The following is a 15,985-nucleotide window of genomic DNA, read 5'->3' on the forward strand; positions in this document are numbered from 1 at the left end:
ATACGGTATCAGATATACTTACAGTTGACTCTCACACTAGATTTTTACAGAAGACTAAACAAACAAACAAAGTAATGACAGAATTCTTAAGCCTTGAAAACAAAGACGTACGAAAACCCACAATCAACAAGCAATTAATCACCCAAGAATTTAAGTCTAGCGCAAATAGCTAAGAAAACTGAGTTAAGAGAAGAACTTATGAGTTCTTCTGAGATTGCTTATGATTCTTTCCTCTTTTTTTACCCTCCCCCTCACAAATGAGAACATGTCCCTTACTGACACACACTAAAGATGCACGCACTCTCCTGCATACCTAATATGGCAAAGATATAATTCAAAAGAACAACAGGCAAATGAGCATTAGAACAGGAAAACAGGTTTTCATAATAAGGAAAAAAGCACATTTTGCAACATGAAGGATTCTTGCTTCAGTATTCTCATATGAAATATCATTGTCAAAATCCTCTAAATCACTAACTGGGATTCCATTTAAGTGGCACTGGCACAGGCTTCCTGTAAAAGAACACTTAAATATACTCCGATTCCTGCAAACACTAGAAACAGGTCTTCATTGCAGAAATAAGAGGGTCACTGTTAGGACGTTCTCATATGTGAAGGAAATATTCCACACCAAGGTTTTGAAGGGATCTCAGATTTTTGCAATGGAATTTCGGCAGAATCCTTTTACAGAGGCAACATATCAGCTGGACACTCAAAATCTTTCATAAGAAGAAAAGAAGCATAAAAAAAATAAAGATCAATATACATAAGTAAAATCCATGGAAAGATTAGTTACTCCATCAAAGCAACCAGGGAATCTGTCTAGTTGGAGGAGTCAGAAATGCTTATTAAAAATTAGCATTAGAAATGAATTTGTGAATATATACAGTTTTGCTAATAAAACATGAAAGTATGTTGAAAAACACAAAGACCCGTTTAGTGCTAAATTCAAAATCTTGTACCTCTAATTCTTCCAGGCATTCTATTTAAAGTGACCCTAAGACAGTAACATGCTTAAGATTCTCTCCTGTTGCTACATGAATTTTTTATGGCATATTTACACACTTCCAAAATCATACATCACTTTTTTCTGCCTGCTACGCTGGAAATCAAAATAGCTAGTTCATTTGTTAGCCAGCACCAACCTTATTGCATTTGCAGAGAACCAGACACAAACTAATTAACATTAGCATGAATTTTGGAATGTGACACCTTGTAGTGCAATCAAGACTTGAAATAAATTCAAAATTGTTATATTTCTACTAAGATGCACTATCCTTATTTTTCTAGGAACAGGTCAAAAGTTAAAAAAAAAAAAAAAAAGCCATAAAATAGAGACAGGAGCTGAGGATTTATTAAGATTTCTCATATTCAAAAAAGAATGCTGTCAGTAACCTAACTTGATCAAGACCTTTCACAGACAGTCCACGAAATAAAGTTTTCAGAATTAAATATTCCAAAAATATCTCGAATGTACTGAATACAGCAGTCACTACCAGATACGCATAGCTATTTCAACTACAGGTCCTAAGGAAAATGAGGAATCTTCACGATTTAAGTAACTTGAGAATATTTTAATCTGTTAGCGCATTATATATTATTTACCTATTCACCTTAAAATTCACCCTTTTGGAAAATATATAGGTATTCACAAATCAAGGAAAGACACACTAGCAAGCACTACAAGCAACATTTTGCATCAAACTAGAAAGACTGTGTTTTATACAGCAGTTGAGAATGAGTAAGACTTCAGAGCTTTGTTCTTCAAAATTCATCATCCAGATATAGCATTTGGAATACCTTTGAAAAGTAGGACAGCCAGCAGCATCCAAGGTTTTTTGTTTGTTTTTATTAATAACACTTCTTTAAGAGAGAAGAAAATATATTAGTTAAGGTAATAAAAATCACTCCTTTCTGAATGTCTTCACCTCTTACTTTTTAAAAGTTAAGCACATAAACACCTAAGCAGAGCTTTTTACCATCAGACAAAGGATTCCCACACTTTCTAGTCTAATATAATTCTGCAAACTGTTTGTTTCTCTAATTTTGCAAAGTCTTTAAAGACCTTAATGAGATCTCGTTAAAGACTTTTGCAATGGGTACAAACTGGGTACCACTGACTTAAAGGATGAAATTTATTTTTGCAATTCTGTTTTGCAAAAGGACTATCATCTTTCATAGGCCTTCCAATTAAAAAGACAATATTAATCAGTTGATATTGTATTAACAGAGAGAAGTTCTCAGGAAAAAAAAAAAAAAACATTGCTAACTCAATACCTGTACACAGAGATCCAATGGAGTAATGCCATTTTTGTCTGGTAAATACTTGGCTCCTCTCATCAAAAGGATTTGTGCTGTGTCTCTCTGACCATGACTATTAAAAACAAGCGAAGAGAGAGAGTTAATACAGCACTTCATCCATGAGTGATAAATCTGTTTCTACTTCATCCAATTAACAAAAATAAAATAAGGTAAGAGAAAACATAAATAGCTGCATGGTAGGAAACTAAGCAGAAGCATGTCTAACTAAGCAGAAGATAATGTCACTTATATTCCCTCCACTACACTTCAAGGTCACTGCAGAAGCATAGAGTAACACTGTCCAGATATGGCCCATTTATGAAACCAGAGTGGCCCTCACCATTCAGAAACAATCAATCTTTGTCTAGCCTCATAAATCCGTATGAGCTGCACTTTCGGCACAAAAAGAGCTCCTTATAAATCTACATCCTAACTTACTTCACAGGGCAAGTTATCTTTACCAAATGAGTTTTTTGCTTACTCTTACCGGATTTTGACACAATCTTTGCAAAAAAAAAAAAAAAAAAAAAAAAAAACACACTAATTTTGCTTTAACTACCAGAAAGAGATTTAAAAAATTTTTAATTTATAAAGTATCAATCTTTTGCACAAGAGATGTAGCAGAGAGTGATCTATTACACTAATTTCTTTTTTAAATCAGTACATTTTAATGTTTTGCCTAGCCTTTAAATGTAAAGGGTGTACAAGCTACAAGCTTTAGAGCTGTGTTTTAGATCATAAAGTAGGAGGCAAAGGAAAGGCAACAATTAACAGCTGAGGGGCAAGAGGTATCTTCATCGGGCTCAACAGTTCCTGACTGAGTTCTCTTTGTTCATGTCCTTCCAGGCCAGAAAACCAGTAGATTAACCTAACGTACTAGACTTTGCCTCAACAAACACTTGGGGTCAGCTACTAGAAGCTGGTACGAGCTAAGATTAATAGCCTTCTAAAGCGCCTCTTCAGTGTAAACCTCCAGAGTAAGTGCACAGTAACACCCCGAAGAACAGGGGTTTCAAAGCCAGACCCTGAGCACTGGTGCCCTTTCTCCAGCAATCACCAGCCACTGCTACCACACGCTTCCATCAGGGACCTACGCAATCTTGCTTTCTCTGTGGCATTAATCAGCACCTCTGACAATAACAGGTGTTTACTTCCACTGCACACCCCATTAATTCCACCCTTCCACAATTGCTCAATTGCTCCAAATGTTCATTTCTAAAAGAACAGTAATGTTGTACCTGCAGTACACTCCTTTCTCACAAAAAACTCTGAGCTGAAGCAAGTCACTTGCTTCTTCTAGAAAGGGTGCCAATACCCATCCCTACGTTAAGCACGCAGGCATTCAATTAGCTAGCAGCCATTTATTCTCTACTCTCCCTCTCTTAAACTGCCAAGAGCTCCAGAGACCAGGGCTCCCACAACATAACCCTTGGCAGGCCACCAGGTCAGTCCATTTCTCCCTTTGTTTATATTAGTGTTTAATCATAGGTGAACTATTTAACCTGTAACCAAAGCACAGGGATTACAGAATTGTAAATGTTCTAACAAATAGCTGAAAGGCTCCAATTAAAACAAGACATTAATCATATGTGATTAGTTTTGAAATGAAACTAAACAATGAAGAAACCAGAACTGACCAGTGACAATATAATTTCAGGCCAACATCACATCTTTAAGGCACATATATATACACTATAATGACATAATGTACATTAAAAAATAGTCAAACTTACCTTATGAAAATTTTGGTTTTATAAATTGATGAATGTAACAATCATTAGCCTAACTACTCCTACTTTTCAATATACATATAGGGTCTTCCCCTGCCCCCCCCCAAAAAAAAAAAAAAAAAGAGAGAGAGAGAAAGAGAAAGAGAGGGAAACTAATTCAGATGGTATCTTAAAAATGCCTGGCAGACTTGTATTTATGAATGGCCTATGAAGGAAGAGGCAGAAGGGTTATCATTGCTTAACAATCTCTGAGAACTGCTTGCAAAGACTTTGGACCCAGTACAAAAAGCTTGTCAAATTCTTATCTTAACAATTCACTGATTTTAAATAGCCAGAGAAAAAGAGAAAAATACTGCTTAAAATAGCCTAGGTTGGTAGATCTCATTTTTTCAGAGAAAGGTTCAGTAGTCTGATTTATGACTCACGCTAAAACATGCACAGCTATGTATTTAAAAAGTCTGTCAGAAACAGGTATATCAGCCTGCAGTACTAAGATAAGCATATAGATAAAACATCAAACTACATTCAAACATGAAGAAAGATTAAATACAAATCAGCTTTTATGTTTCCTCCTTTTTATGCTTTCTATTAATTCCGTTATTGCACCTGTGTATTCCCAAAATACTCCACTTCATTTTTACCCAGGATTCAGAAGTCAGGAATACTATACCTGCAAGCGAAATAGAGTGGAGTTGCTCCTGACACATTGGGCCTGTTAATATCTGCACCGCTGTCTAGCAAACACTGCACTGTCTTTTCGGAATAGAAGAAAATGCCAGCATTAGAACAACATCAACAGAAACATCTCTTGGCTTGCAATTATTTAGTGTCATGCATCTCTCAACTATACTCAAGGATTTAATTTCCAGTAACGAACTCCTAAACACTAAATGGAGAATCATGGCTGTCATTGCTCATAAAGCTTTCTTACAATTTCCCGTTTTAATAATGATGCCTTTTAGAGAACTTCAGCTAATCCCAAATATGCCTGGAATTAATTATTCCCACAGAAGTGCATGCAATCCATATAACTTACTAAGCCAAACAACAGAATTCTTCACATTTCTAAACATTATAATGGGCATGACTAGACTGAACGGCAAAAAAAAAAAAAAAAAAAACCCAAGAACAAACAAAAAACTAAAGTAGCATCCAATTCCTAGCAACTCGGACACGTGTTAATAAAGTTTAGAAACTTACTGTCTTGTGGCCATTTTGACAAGCTACATGAAGCGCTGTCTGTCCCATTGCATCTTCAACATCTACATTACTGACGTGTTGTACAAGATCATGAAGCAATTCTGTTCGTCCATTGACAGCCAGCCAATGAATCTAAGTACAAAACAATCATATATGTTTCCTTTAACAATTATATTAGCATTTCATAAATACAATTTTAAATCTGACTGTACTATTGTCAACATTTTCACAAAGAAAAGTTTTTAATAAGATCACACCTCTTGATTCTTAAGGGCATCAGACATACAGCAGTTTTCTTTAGATAAACGTAAGATAGAAGAGGCTTAAGAAACCAGTCTTCAAATTCTGCATTCATTTTAAGAGCACCACCAGAATTAAAAGTACTTACTGCAGTCAAGCCTTCATTATTACAAATGTTGACATCTGCACTGTATTCCAACAGCTTGCTCATACATTTCTTCTGGCTATAAAGAAAAGAATACCCTAAATCCCAGTCATGCAAAATGATTTACAGAGACCAAGTATCTTCAAGCTCCCGTCACACTAATTCATCCCATGAAACCATGGCCGATAGATTTACTTTATAAGGAGTACAGTACTGAGCATCTAAAAAAGACAAATAATCATCAATAGCACTGGAGACTCATACAGTGCAAGTGTAGCATATGACATTAAGTAGAGGGAAATCATAATTGTGCAGCTGAATGGTTTTGTGGAGAACGTAGAAGTACTTAACTACTTCACTCTAACAGTTTCAGTTGAGCATGAACTACACAAGGAAGACAAGAAGTCAGAGTTCTCACAAGAGAAATCCATAAAGTTCACCATCGGTACACTTCAGTGAACATATCTTTACTATACCACTACCCTAATATTTAATGAGACACTTAGTGTTACAACAAGTAACTCTTTGGCAACTACAACTGCCTTAAGGCATAAAAGTAGGGGTGTTTTTCCTATTTCGTACTTTGCTGGTCTTTTAATGCTCTCTAGTGCTGTACATGCTTTACCTTAAAGAGTTGATTCTTACTTTTTATCTAGTGCCTCTTTCAGACCTTTCTCATACTTCCCGTCTTGTCTCCTGTATGTGAATTTCTGTGTTTGATCATGTACCACTGGGTCTTTCTCCCTTCTCCTACAGATACTCTTTGCACGTACCTAACAGCCACTAAATACCTCCTCTTCCTTGCTTGAAGTATTGGCCCTACTATAATTCAGTTACCGTAACATACACATGGTCTAAAATGAAAAATACAATAGTACCATTAACAGCTGTGCTTTTCCACATACTACAGTTTGAGAAATAAGATCTTAAATTTTTTTTCTTTTTATAAAGACTTGGTAGTTTTGCCAGCTTTTACTGGTAAGAAATTTCATGCGTCAAACAGATTTTCAGAAAATTAAGTAATGATGGGAAGCAAAAAGCCATTACTAGCTTCAGAGTTGGAACCTGGTTTATTTTTAACGTTGTGAAACTTTACTTTCAAAATAAAAATTATCCAGTTTATCCAAGCTAAAACTGTCTTCTCACAAGAAGAGGAGAAAAAATTATTCGATAAGCCAAAACAAGAAGCTGGTATTTGTCTTAGAGAACAACTAGAAAGAATAGTGAAGTCATCTTAAACGTCTGAATGCCATTAAAAACACTTCCCATAGTAACTGCAGTATCACCTCCCCTGAAAAATGTTTTATTCTTAAACATTTTCTTTTTTCAGACATGACCAGTTACACAGTTAATTTATAACAAAAAACATAAGAGTTGCTTCAACTGACAAGCTGCTCAACTTCAAACACTTTTGCTCCTAGAGTATATCCCTGCTGCAAATTACTTCAAGTATGACCTAAGCTACTAAAGCTGAACTATGCCACATTAAGCATATTTCTAACAGGAGATTTCCATTCCCATTCTATTATTTGTCAAAAGTAATAATCTCTCAAGTGACATTGCTTTTTTAATTTTTTTAATTATGCATGCAACTAAAATGTTGAGAGAGACTGAATAGTTATACTTCCACCTCTCTCCTATTTCACTTCAATTCACAAAGTCTTCTCAGGAATAACAATGCAAGGGCTTTCCAGAAGTAGCCCTATGGCAAGTGGGAAGCAGTAATCTAAACGCAAGAAACACGTACAGGTAACAGTCCAAATCAGGAATAGCCTACAAAGGCAGAAACTAGATGATGGATGGGACAAACGGAGCTGAGCAGTACAGATTAGTTTCGTGTGAATTTTGTTTAAGTCACTAAATAATATTACAACCTTTTTAAAAAAGAAACATAATCTAGTCCCACAATCATCCCCTGTACTGCGGATAATGTTGAAGACCACCTTCCAACTGGAAAATATTGCATATATATCCATCTCACAGTCTTCTATCTATCTATCGATATATATGGTATACAGTGATGTTTTTTCTGCACTTTCAAGTTTAGTTCTTTTGTACTGGACTGTCCTACACACTAACATCTGGCACTCGTTACCCCAATTTATGTAACATGTTCTTCTCCTACAAACTTGAAGAAATCTCACAGGAGCCTCTAAAACTTGAAACAAAGAGACAACAAATACAAAAGAGAAACTAAAGCATTTTTACTGTAAAATTCTTCATTCAAACATTAACTCACCGCTTTTGGGGGTTTTTTTGCTCTCTTAATACTATGCATGCAAATTTTATATTCCTCTCCCTGCAGGAAAAGTTTCCTTGGAAATATTTTCTGAATAACCATCTGAACAGCAAAAACCCTTTCAGTTTCCTCTTCTAAATGTTTTCTTTCTTAATTAGCTGGAAGGTAAATTCACTCTTTGTTGGAAATAAGGATCATCGTGTTAATCATGAAATCAAACATCCTCAACCACCCAGCTGTTGGTTAACAGAAAATATTTAAGTGATTATAATAATTGCCACTTCAGACGCACCTGTTCATATATAAATTTTTTTTGAATATTTAAAATAAGAACTTCAACCTCCAAGTTGACTGTAAACATGCCACTTTTCAAAAGTGAAAAAACAAAGTATTTTATTTAACCTATATAAAAATATTAGAGAACATATCAGCTCAAGTGCATGATGTACACCTTTTGACAACAAAGAACAAAAAACTTTCTTACCCGTTTCTTGCTGCTAAATGAAGAGGTGTGCATCCTGAAATGTCCTGATAGTTTGGATTTGCTCCTTTTTTTAACAATAGAACAAGGCATTCAACTGATCCACAACTGAGAACAGATAAGGAAGGGAAAAAAAGTATAACCAAGATATTTAGAAACCAAGTCTATTATGGATGTGCATACAACAGCAGTACTGAGTACATATGACATTCAGCACAAAAGGATGTTAACACGAACTGTTTTCACACCCTCATATTTCAAGTTACACAAAACTAAAGGAAAGACATTTAAATGCAATACAAGTTACGATCAGTTCTTACTAATGAACAGGTATTAGCCTCCTACGAGATTTTAGTGACTTCAAAACCAACAAGAAACCTTTAAAACTGTTAACCATTTAAACTGAAAACTGCTTATAAAGTCCTTTTCCCTCAATGTTTTATTTACAGCCTCTTGCCTCCTTCAGCCTTATTCTATTCACAGCACTCAAATGTTCACTAAATAACAACTCTAGTATCATTTTTGTTACATTACAGTTTCTCGAATTTACATTTGAAAGCTTAAATAATAGAAGAATTCTAAAACTCATACAGTTACTTCTTTGTTTTGAATCTGTATTTATCTTCTTCTTACTTTTCATAATAGAACAGCTCTTCCAGATAACCAGTGTCGCCTATCATACAGCAACTTTGCTTTATGTTTATCTTACTCCTCAACTGTCAAGGAGAGGGAGCTAAGTAAGAGGATAAACTTGTAGTATTTTTGCATTCCTCCTGACTGGCTTATCCATTATTACCTGTCTCAATGACGGAACTACTCACAACCCCAAAAAATAGAGCCTAGCTGTATGATAAATGACTTGCAAAAACAGCATCTTCATGAGATACCCAATAGACAGTCAAGATATAAGAGCATCCACAAACTAAAAGTAACAAAAATCAGTTCCATTTACAAAAATAAAAACAGAAGACACAGTTTCTTAAATCGTTTCCTGTGATCAACAGGATGACAGCATTTCAAAGAAGCTTTTAATCAGATATAAGCTAAAATTAGCTTAAAATCTACTTAACAGAAGAAGAATATGTAATGCATACATCTCAGAGATGTAATGTTCAGGAAAAAGATATTCCTAAAATGGACTGCTTAAAAAACCTGGAAGTTCTGCCTTGATTGTACCCAAACACATGCTACTGCAAAAAGTATATATACACCTTCAAAACACTCCTCCTAATTTTCTTTTACAGAGAGTTTCAACGCAAGAACTTCCAGGACATTTAGAATAGGACTCAAATATAGAGCACTTATTCCTTAGTTTTAAAGCCAGTATTCTGCAAAGCCATTTTAAAAATTGTTTGGTTTATTCCTATAAAAAACGTTAATCAGATTGTTTCTTGGAAATGTAGATTTATCCCATAGAACAGCTATATGAATACATACATATTCATATGATTTCAGTTATCAAATGGTAATAACCAGGTGATGCATTTGAAATTTCCAGCCAAGTCCTTTATTCAGGGCACAAAAATATTACTAGAAGTGAACGACTCAAGTTTTCTCCAATTCAGTTACAAGCACAGGAAGTAATTTGGGACAGCTGCTTCTCAATGAGTGTCCAAATGCTCCCCACTGAAAATAGCATGTCAAAATACTTCAAAAGACAGGCAGCACCTGGTGTGGCAAACAAGGCTTCTCTCAATCTAGAAAAGCATGGGTAAGTCAGCTACTAAGAATACGTGTAGTGGCTATACTTCTGTCAGATTGAACTATCAGAGAAAAAAGAAAAAAAAATCCACTAAGACTTCCCCTCAGTAGAGTTTTGAAAGCCATTTGATACCACGTGTACAATCCGTCCTCTCGATAGGGGTGAACAAATAAAATACAAAAAGTGTAAAAAAAAAAAAATTAAACTGATACTACAGAGTTTTCCAGCTTACATTAGTGCCTTAGATTTGTGGTAATACTTTCATTGTTAACTTCTGGACTGGACTCAAACAAGTCTTACTTTGCTGCAATATGAAGCAAACTTCTCTTCACACGTCCAAATGCATAATTTACATCAAATTTTGAATTTGATAGCAGCTCTGAGACAGACCTTGAAACAGAAAAATAAATTTCATTAAAAAATAGTTCAAAATATACAAAATACATAGTACAAAAACCCACTCTATTTCTTACTTCACCTCTTTTTCCTCCAGCTAACTTCCAGACAAGAGATTCAGCAGCTTTTAAGCATGTGCATATTAACAGTACTTCTACTCTTCACTTCTTCCTGGTTTTTACAAAGACAAACCGTGACACTGGGCAACTGTTTCAAATGTAAACTAGTTAGAACTAGACCAGATGGCCAAGTCACTTCTTCAGAGATATGGAAAACAAGCATATCATTAGCTTTGGTTTGAAAAACTGCAAATTCCTGTTTTCTTCCTTATCTCAGCACAGGCACCCTATCCAGATATCCAGCAGCTTTCCTAAACATAGGCAAAGTTCAAAAGGAAGACTGACATATGAAATCATGATGATGTAGGAAAACACATGTATGATAACAGGAAATGAAATTTAAATAGAATCCTTCAAGCCTTAATGAATCATGGCATTAGTTAAGATAAAACATCTCAAAATAGGTCGGACGGTAAGTGAGGCAGTGATTTTAGCCTGCAGTAATGAGCTGATCACATAATTTAAACCCATTGTACACAGTATCTTGCTGATACTGTGTAGCAGAACAGCTGTTTATCCTGACTATATAAGCAATTTACAGTTTTATCAGGAGGTGCTACCTGCTTGCCTACAAAGCTCAGTGGAAGACAGCATCACTTAATTGGCACTACACAGCCCCCAGGTCCCAAGAAACGATTATGAGGATTACTGGGGAAGAGAAACAGCTGCTCATTCAGGGAATTCCAGATGTTATCAATCTTATTGTCCAATTCTTATTCTATATATTTCTTAGCCAGTAACATGAGACTAAGAGCTTTTATATCATCAATAAACACACACTTGAAGCTACAACTCAGCTAAAAAGTAACATTTTTTTATCTTATCCTTGGTCAAATTTCTCCACGTGCATCAACACAGTATCTCCCAGTTTCAGTCTAAAGCATAAGAATAATACATTTCTAAGACTGAACTCCAAAAGAGTACTTGGAAAAGAATATGCAGGGATGCACAAATAGACTAGTTTCAGCTAGAAGATATCCCTATGAGCCTGCACAGCAATTCAGCAACAGAACTCCTGAAAGTGCTCTAGTAGCTGCAGCTCTAACAAACATGCTGTTTCTTAGGGCCTTAAAAAAAGAAACAAAAACAGGAAATTTAAAAAAAAAGCTCTCACCTGTGCTGGTCAGCCATAACCATTGGCATCAACGTATAGACAGCAGTTTCATTATCTGTGCAGAAATTAAATTATTCCATTATCCTAAAGTAATCTTTTATGTATTATAAGTTCATCTAGCAAAACTTATTCACCTTTAAAAGTGCTTACGGTTCAACAAATTATTATTATAGGTTTTAGGTATCTACAACGACATTATAAACAAAAAGTCATCACTTCTCACATTCTAAGCTTGAAGGCAAGGGAAAAGGCCAGAACAGATAAAGATGCCGATCAGTGGTGGAAACAGACTGGCACTCAATTAACATACTCTCTGTCAAGTACTTCCACTGCATATACAAGCACACCACATGCCCATTTGATCACTGATAGCTCTTCTGGGGTAAAACACTACTATTTAAAAAATATGAACTTGATAAAACAGAAGATAGGCTTTAATGCACAGCAACTGCTAGGCAATATTTTCTAGCTTGAAGCAAAGTATGCCATTGGGAGCACAATCTCCATAGACTCTTTCAGCTTGATTTTTGACTTACACTCGCAGGGACCACACTTGCTAGCAACCCAGGTAGAACATGGAAGAGAGACAAGCCTCTCAACAAGAAATTAAGTTTCAAAGTTGCAGTGAGTCACTAACTGTCAGCAAGTTCAAAAGTTTGAACAGGCTATAGTTTATTCCTTATGGCAGAGCTCTGTAAGCATCAGTCCATCGCTAACACAGGCCACTTGAATATGACTGCCTTAGCAAAAACAAAACAAAAAAAAAAACATATTCACATGCAAAAATGTGTTCCAAATAAAATTAAACAGATACTAAGTAAAGGTGTCACTTGTGGAAAAGACTCAATCTTTTTTTCCAAATGTATCCATGATTAGTTCACAATACATGCAAATGAAAAAAATTCTTCTTGCTTGAGCTCTGTTCCACAGATCTCTTAGCAGGAAAGGTCTCCAATTAAAACAAAAATCAGAACTTGAGAGCATCAATTACATATGAGCATGACATTCTTGTGTGTTCTCACAACCACGCCCTACTAGAGAGAAGGGAAAAAAAATTAATAAAAAGCTTGAAATATATGAGCACACTTAACTCAAATGCTTAAGATTGATCTTAATTAAATGTAACTATTGTGCAAGTATACTGATTTACAAAGAGATAATAGTCAAATTTGAATATAGCCAGGTCATAAAAGGAGCTTACGGTATATTTACAACACTAAGCTCTTTGCCATTCTATTAACAGAGTCTACACTGTGGAACATATGCAGTTTCCTGGAGTCCATCTGTACAAAACTAATTAACACATTTGGGACTAAGGAGCTTTTGTACCTATTTTTGTACCTTCATAAACAAACTCCTACTGACTCAAAGTAAAACTACACGACAAAGGGGGGAGAAAAGCATCATACGTCTAATGAACTTGCAAACAAGTTAGATAACAAATAATTTCTGTATTTCAACTCATGAATACCTAAACAAAACAAAAAACCCACAAGGACCTAAAATCCTACAACTTAGGTCTGCAAAGCCTAGTTTTCCTAGCACTGGAACCTAACAGGAGATTCCAGAAACTTGTGCTGAGTTCTTAAGCATCCAAAAATACCTGCAGAAGAGCGATGAGAAAACAAATACTGTTTCCTGTTGGCAAGGTCAGTTCAGTGTATTCCCTGGCCTGGACTCAGGGGCTCATGAGTACTTAAAAAAAAATCACTTAAAATCCATCAACCAGAATCCCCTCCTAACAAGATGCACACATTATTTTATTTTATAACAGAAACTGTCTTGATTTTAGTAGAGATCACAATGTTAAGGAAGATGTGCCAAGAGCACCCACATAATACCCTGTGCGTGTGTTGTAGCCATTAGGAAGTTAAATGTCTGGATTCAGTCCCTTTTTCAGCATATGGAAGTGCAAACAGACCTCTCCATTACCCAAGAGTAGTATAACTCACAGATTAAGGACAGACAGCAGAAGTGAATTCTCCATCTTTCCAATTAAAGCTATTCAGATATATGAAAAAAAAAAATCATAATTCACGAGGCCAGACGCAGCACACGAGAAACCAAACTGCATGCCATTAAACTAGAGTGGGGATAGTATTTTCTAAGCAGACCTTGCCAGTACATGTCTGGAGTGCTAAGAATCAGACATCTCACAAAACATGTGAAGTAAATTGCTAGATCCCAAACCTATCTAGGCATCAGCTGCTAATAAAGGACAGTTTAAGACATATACTGAGGCAGGCCTGCATCAGCCTGGAGAAAATCCAGGTCAAGAAAGAAGACAACTAGTGAGCTAAGATGTATTCAAAGTTAGACAGCCATGGAACAGAGGCTTTCTTGGAATGTTATTTGGAATTTCAGTTTCTGAAGTCCTTATGTCAGTCTAGCTTTGACAAGTTTTATATAATTCTTAGAGAATAAGCAGTATTGGCTCTACCTTACAGCACAAAAGAATTATTTGTTAAGAAGGGTAGAGGGCTTGTACTTGTCTTATCACAGACAAAATTACCTGAGAAGTGTATGATAATAATGCACCAGACAAAGCAAAAACAACTTAACTCAAATTCAGAATGAATTTGCCTAAACTAGAACTGGAGTAAATTTAAAGCTTCTCCACCCGGCACAGGCTGTATTAAGCACGACTCAAATTAACACAATCAATTAGCTGAACTGGTGCTATTTATACATTCCTACAAGTTTGAGCTTATATCGAACAGTATTAGGTCAGTTTCCATTCCTGTCATTCAAGGGCTTGTCAGAAGGAGCGTACCCACCTCAGTCTTTTCTGTCATTTTCTTGAAATCTATGAGCACTAGCAGATGCTGAAACTATTCACTAGGGATGATAGGAAAAGGGTGCTGAAGGTCAGCTCTGCCTCAGCAACAGCTAGCAGTAGGGGAAAGTTCAAACAGAGAAACTACAAAGCAAATAGAATATTCTCCCTTTCCCTCTGACACTGGAAATGAAAGTTGAGGGATGTGCAGCCAAAGACCTGTCTGTACGAATAAATCCCTGAAGAGAGTAGAATGACAGCACATCACTCAGAAGAACAAAAATCTTTGCATTTCCAAAAACTTTTACAAGGGTAGCCTTCCCAACAGCTGGATCTAGTTAAAATATTACAGTATTTCTCTTAAGAGCCTGAAGCTATACTTTTAAGTACCCCATGACCCTGGTAATGCTGCTAGCATCCACGAGAAGTTTAGAGACAAAAGATTTAGACTGTTACTGGTAACAGTGACTTACAACATCTTTTCAAATGAAATCCGGCATTCCACAAAGAAAAAAACAAATCATCATCCGTAGCGTGTGGTCTACCAAGCATCAAACTAAGGTATTAAAGCCGGATAAAAAGAAAGTGGTCGACTATCACAGACCACTAATCTCAGACCAGATGCGTCACAGCTGTAAACAGGGTTACTCCGCACAGGAGAGCGGCGCACAAAACCCTGCACTGGGGTGAACTCCTGCGGCGAGACACCACGCAAAGGAGGAGGAAGAAGCAGAAAGGTTTGCTGTTGTTGTTATCATCGTTAAACTAAATAAACAAATAAAGTCCCGCGGAGCCGGTTTCCATTCCCCTGAGTCAGTTGTGGGGGTGGGGGCTCAGGCGGCCGACAAGCCCCGGCCCTGGGGTGACCCGAGGGCCCGCGCAGCCCCGGCGGGCCAGGCCCGACCCCGCGGCCCGGCCAGGCCGCGGCACCCCGCTGCCATGAGGCCGAAGGCGGGCGGCGATGAGACCCGGCCGCCCTCCTCCTACCGTCCGGCAGCTCCACGGTGCGGGCGCGGCGCAGGGACCTCGTAAGCCGGTTGAGCTGCTCCATGGCTCTCTCCATCCTTGGGGCGCCCAGCTCGGAGCCGCTGACCCGCCACCGCCTCCCCCCTCAGCCCATCGCGGCGGTGGCGGCGCGGAGCCACCGCCACCGGCCCCGGCCCCTCTGCGCATGCTCGGACGCCTGGCACGGCGGCGGCCCGCAGCGCGCATGCGCGCGGGGCGGAGGCGGGAGGCCGCTCGCTGGCGTCGCGGGGTTCTTGTGTGGCCGAGTCGCCTTGGGGAGACGGAGGGAGGCGCTCCGGTCACCCCACTGCGTTTTATTCCCGTTTTCAAGCCTTCAGGGAGCGGTGTGGGGTCGCTGTGCCCCGGGGGCAGCCGAGGGGCCGTGCCCGCGCCGCGGAGCGGCCGCGGCGGGAAGTCGGTGGCGGCTCGGGAGGGCCGGCGGCTGGTGCCGGCCATGGCCGCCCAACGGCCGGCGCCGTCCCGTCCCCGGGGAGAGGGACCTGCGGGGACGTGAAGCCTGCCTGCGGGCGTACCCGC

At 37.9% G+C, this 15,985-nt stretch overlaps 1 protein-coding gene across 10 annotated transcripts in view; it reads right to left on the minus strand.

Annotated features, from left to right (window-relative positions):
* The window catches only part of HACE1 (HECT domain and ankyrin repeat containing E3 ubiquitin protein ligase 1), a 63,042-nt gene extending 47,414 nt beyond the window's left edge, over positions 1-15,628 (minus strand). For 5 of the 10 annotated variants that reach the window (XR_011140150.1, XR_011140149.1, XM_068937895.1 and 2 more), the window contains exons 1-8: positions 15,431-15,620; positions 11,668-11,722; positions 10,339-10,428; positions 8,340-8,444; positions 5,620-5,695; positions 5,232-5,363; positions 4,702-4,784; positions 2,278-2,374 (exon numbers count right to left, since the gene is read on the minus strand). Coding sequence is in view for 8 of the 10 variants with exons in the window: in XM_068937895.1 (XP_068793996.1) it covers positions 2,278-2,374; positions 4,702-4,784; positions 5,232-5,363; positions 5,620-5,695; positions 8,340-8,444; positions 10,339-10,428; positions 11,668-11,722; positions 15,431-15,506 (714 nt within the window). In the remaining 2 variants the exon portion in view is untranslated. Of the gene's footprint in view, positions 1-2,277; positions 2,375-4,701; positions 4,785-5,231; positions 5,364-5,619; positions 5,696-8,339; positions 8,445-10,270; positions 10,429-11,667; positions 11,723-15,430 lie in introns of all 10 variants that reach the window. The other 5 variants (XM_068937899.1, XM_068937898.1, XM_068937897.1 and 2 more) reach the window with 3 other exon arrangements.
* Between the last annotated feature and the right edge of the window lie 357 nt (positions 15,629-15,985).

The sequence above is a fragment of the Struthio camelus genome, chromosome 3 (assembly GCF_040807025.1).
Source record: "Struthio camelus isolate bStrCam1 chromosome 3, bStrCam1.hap1, whole genome shotgun sequence".
NCBI lineage: Eukaryota > Metazoa > Chordata > Aves > Struthioniformes > Struthionidae > Struthio > Struthio camelus.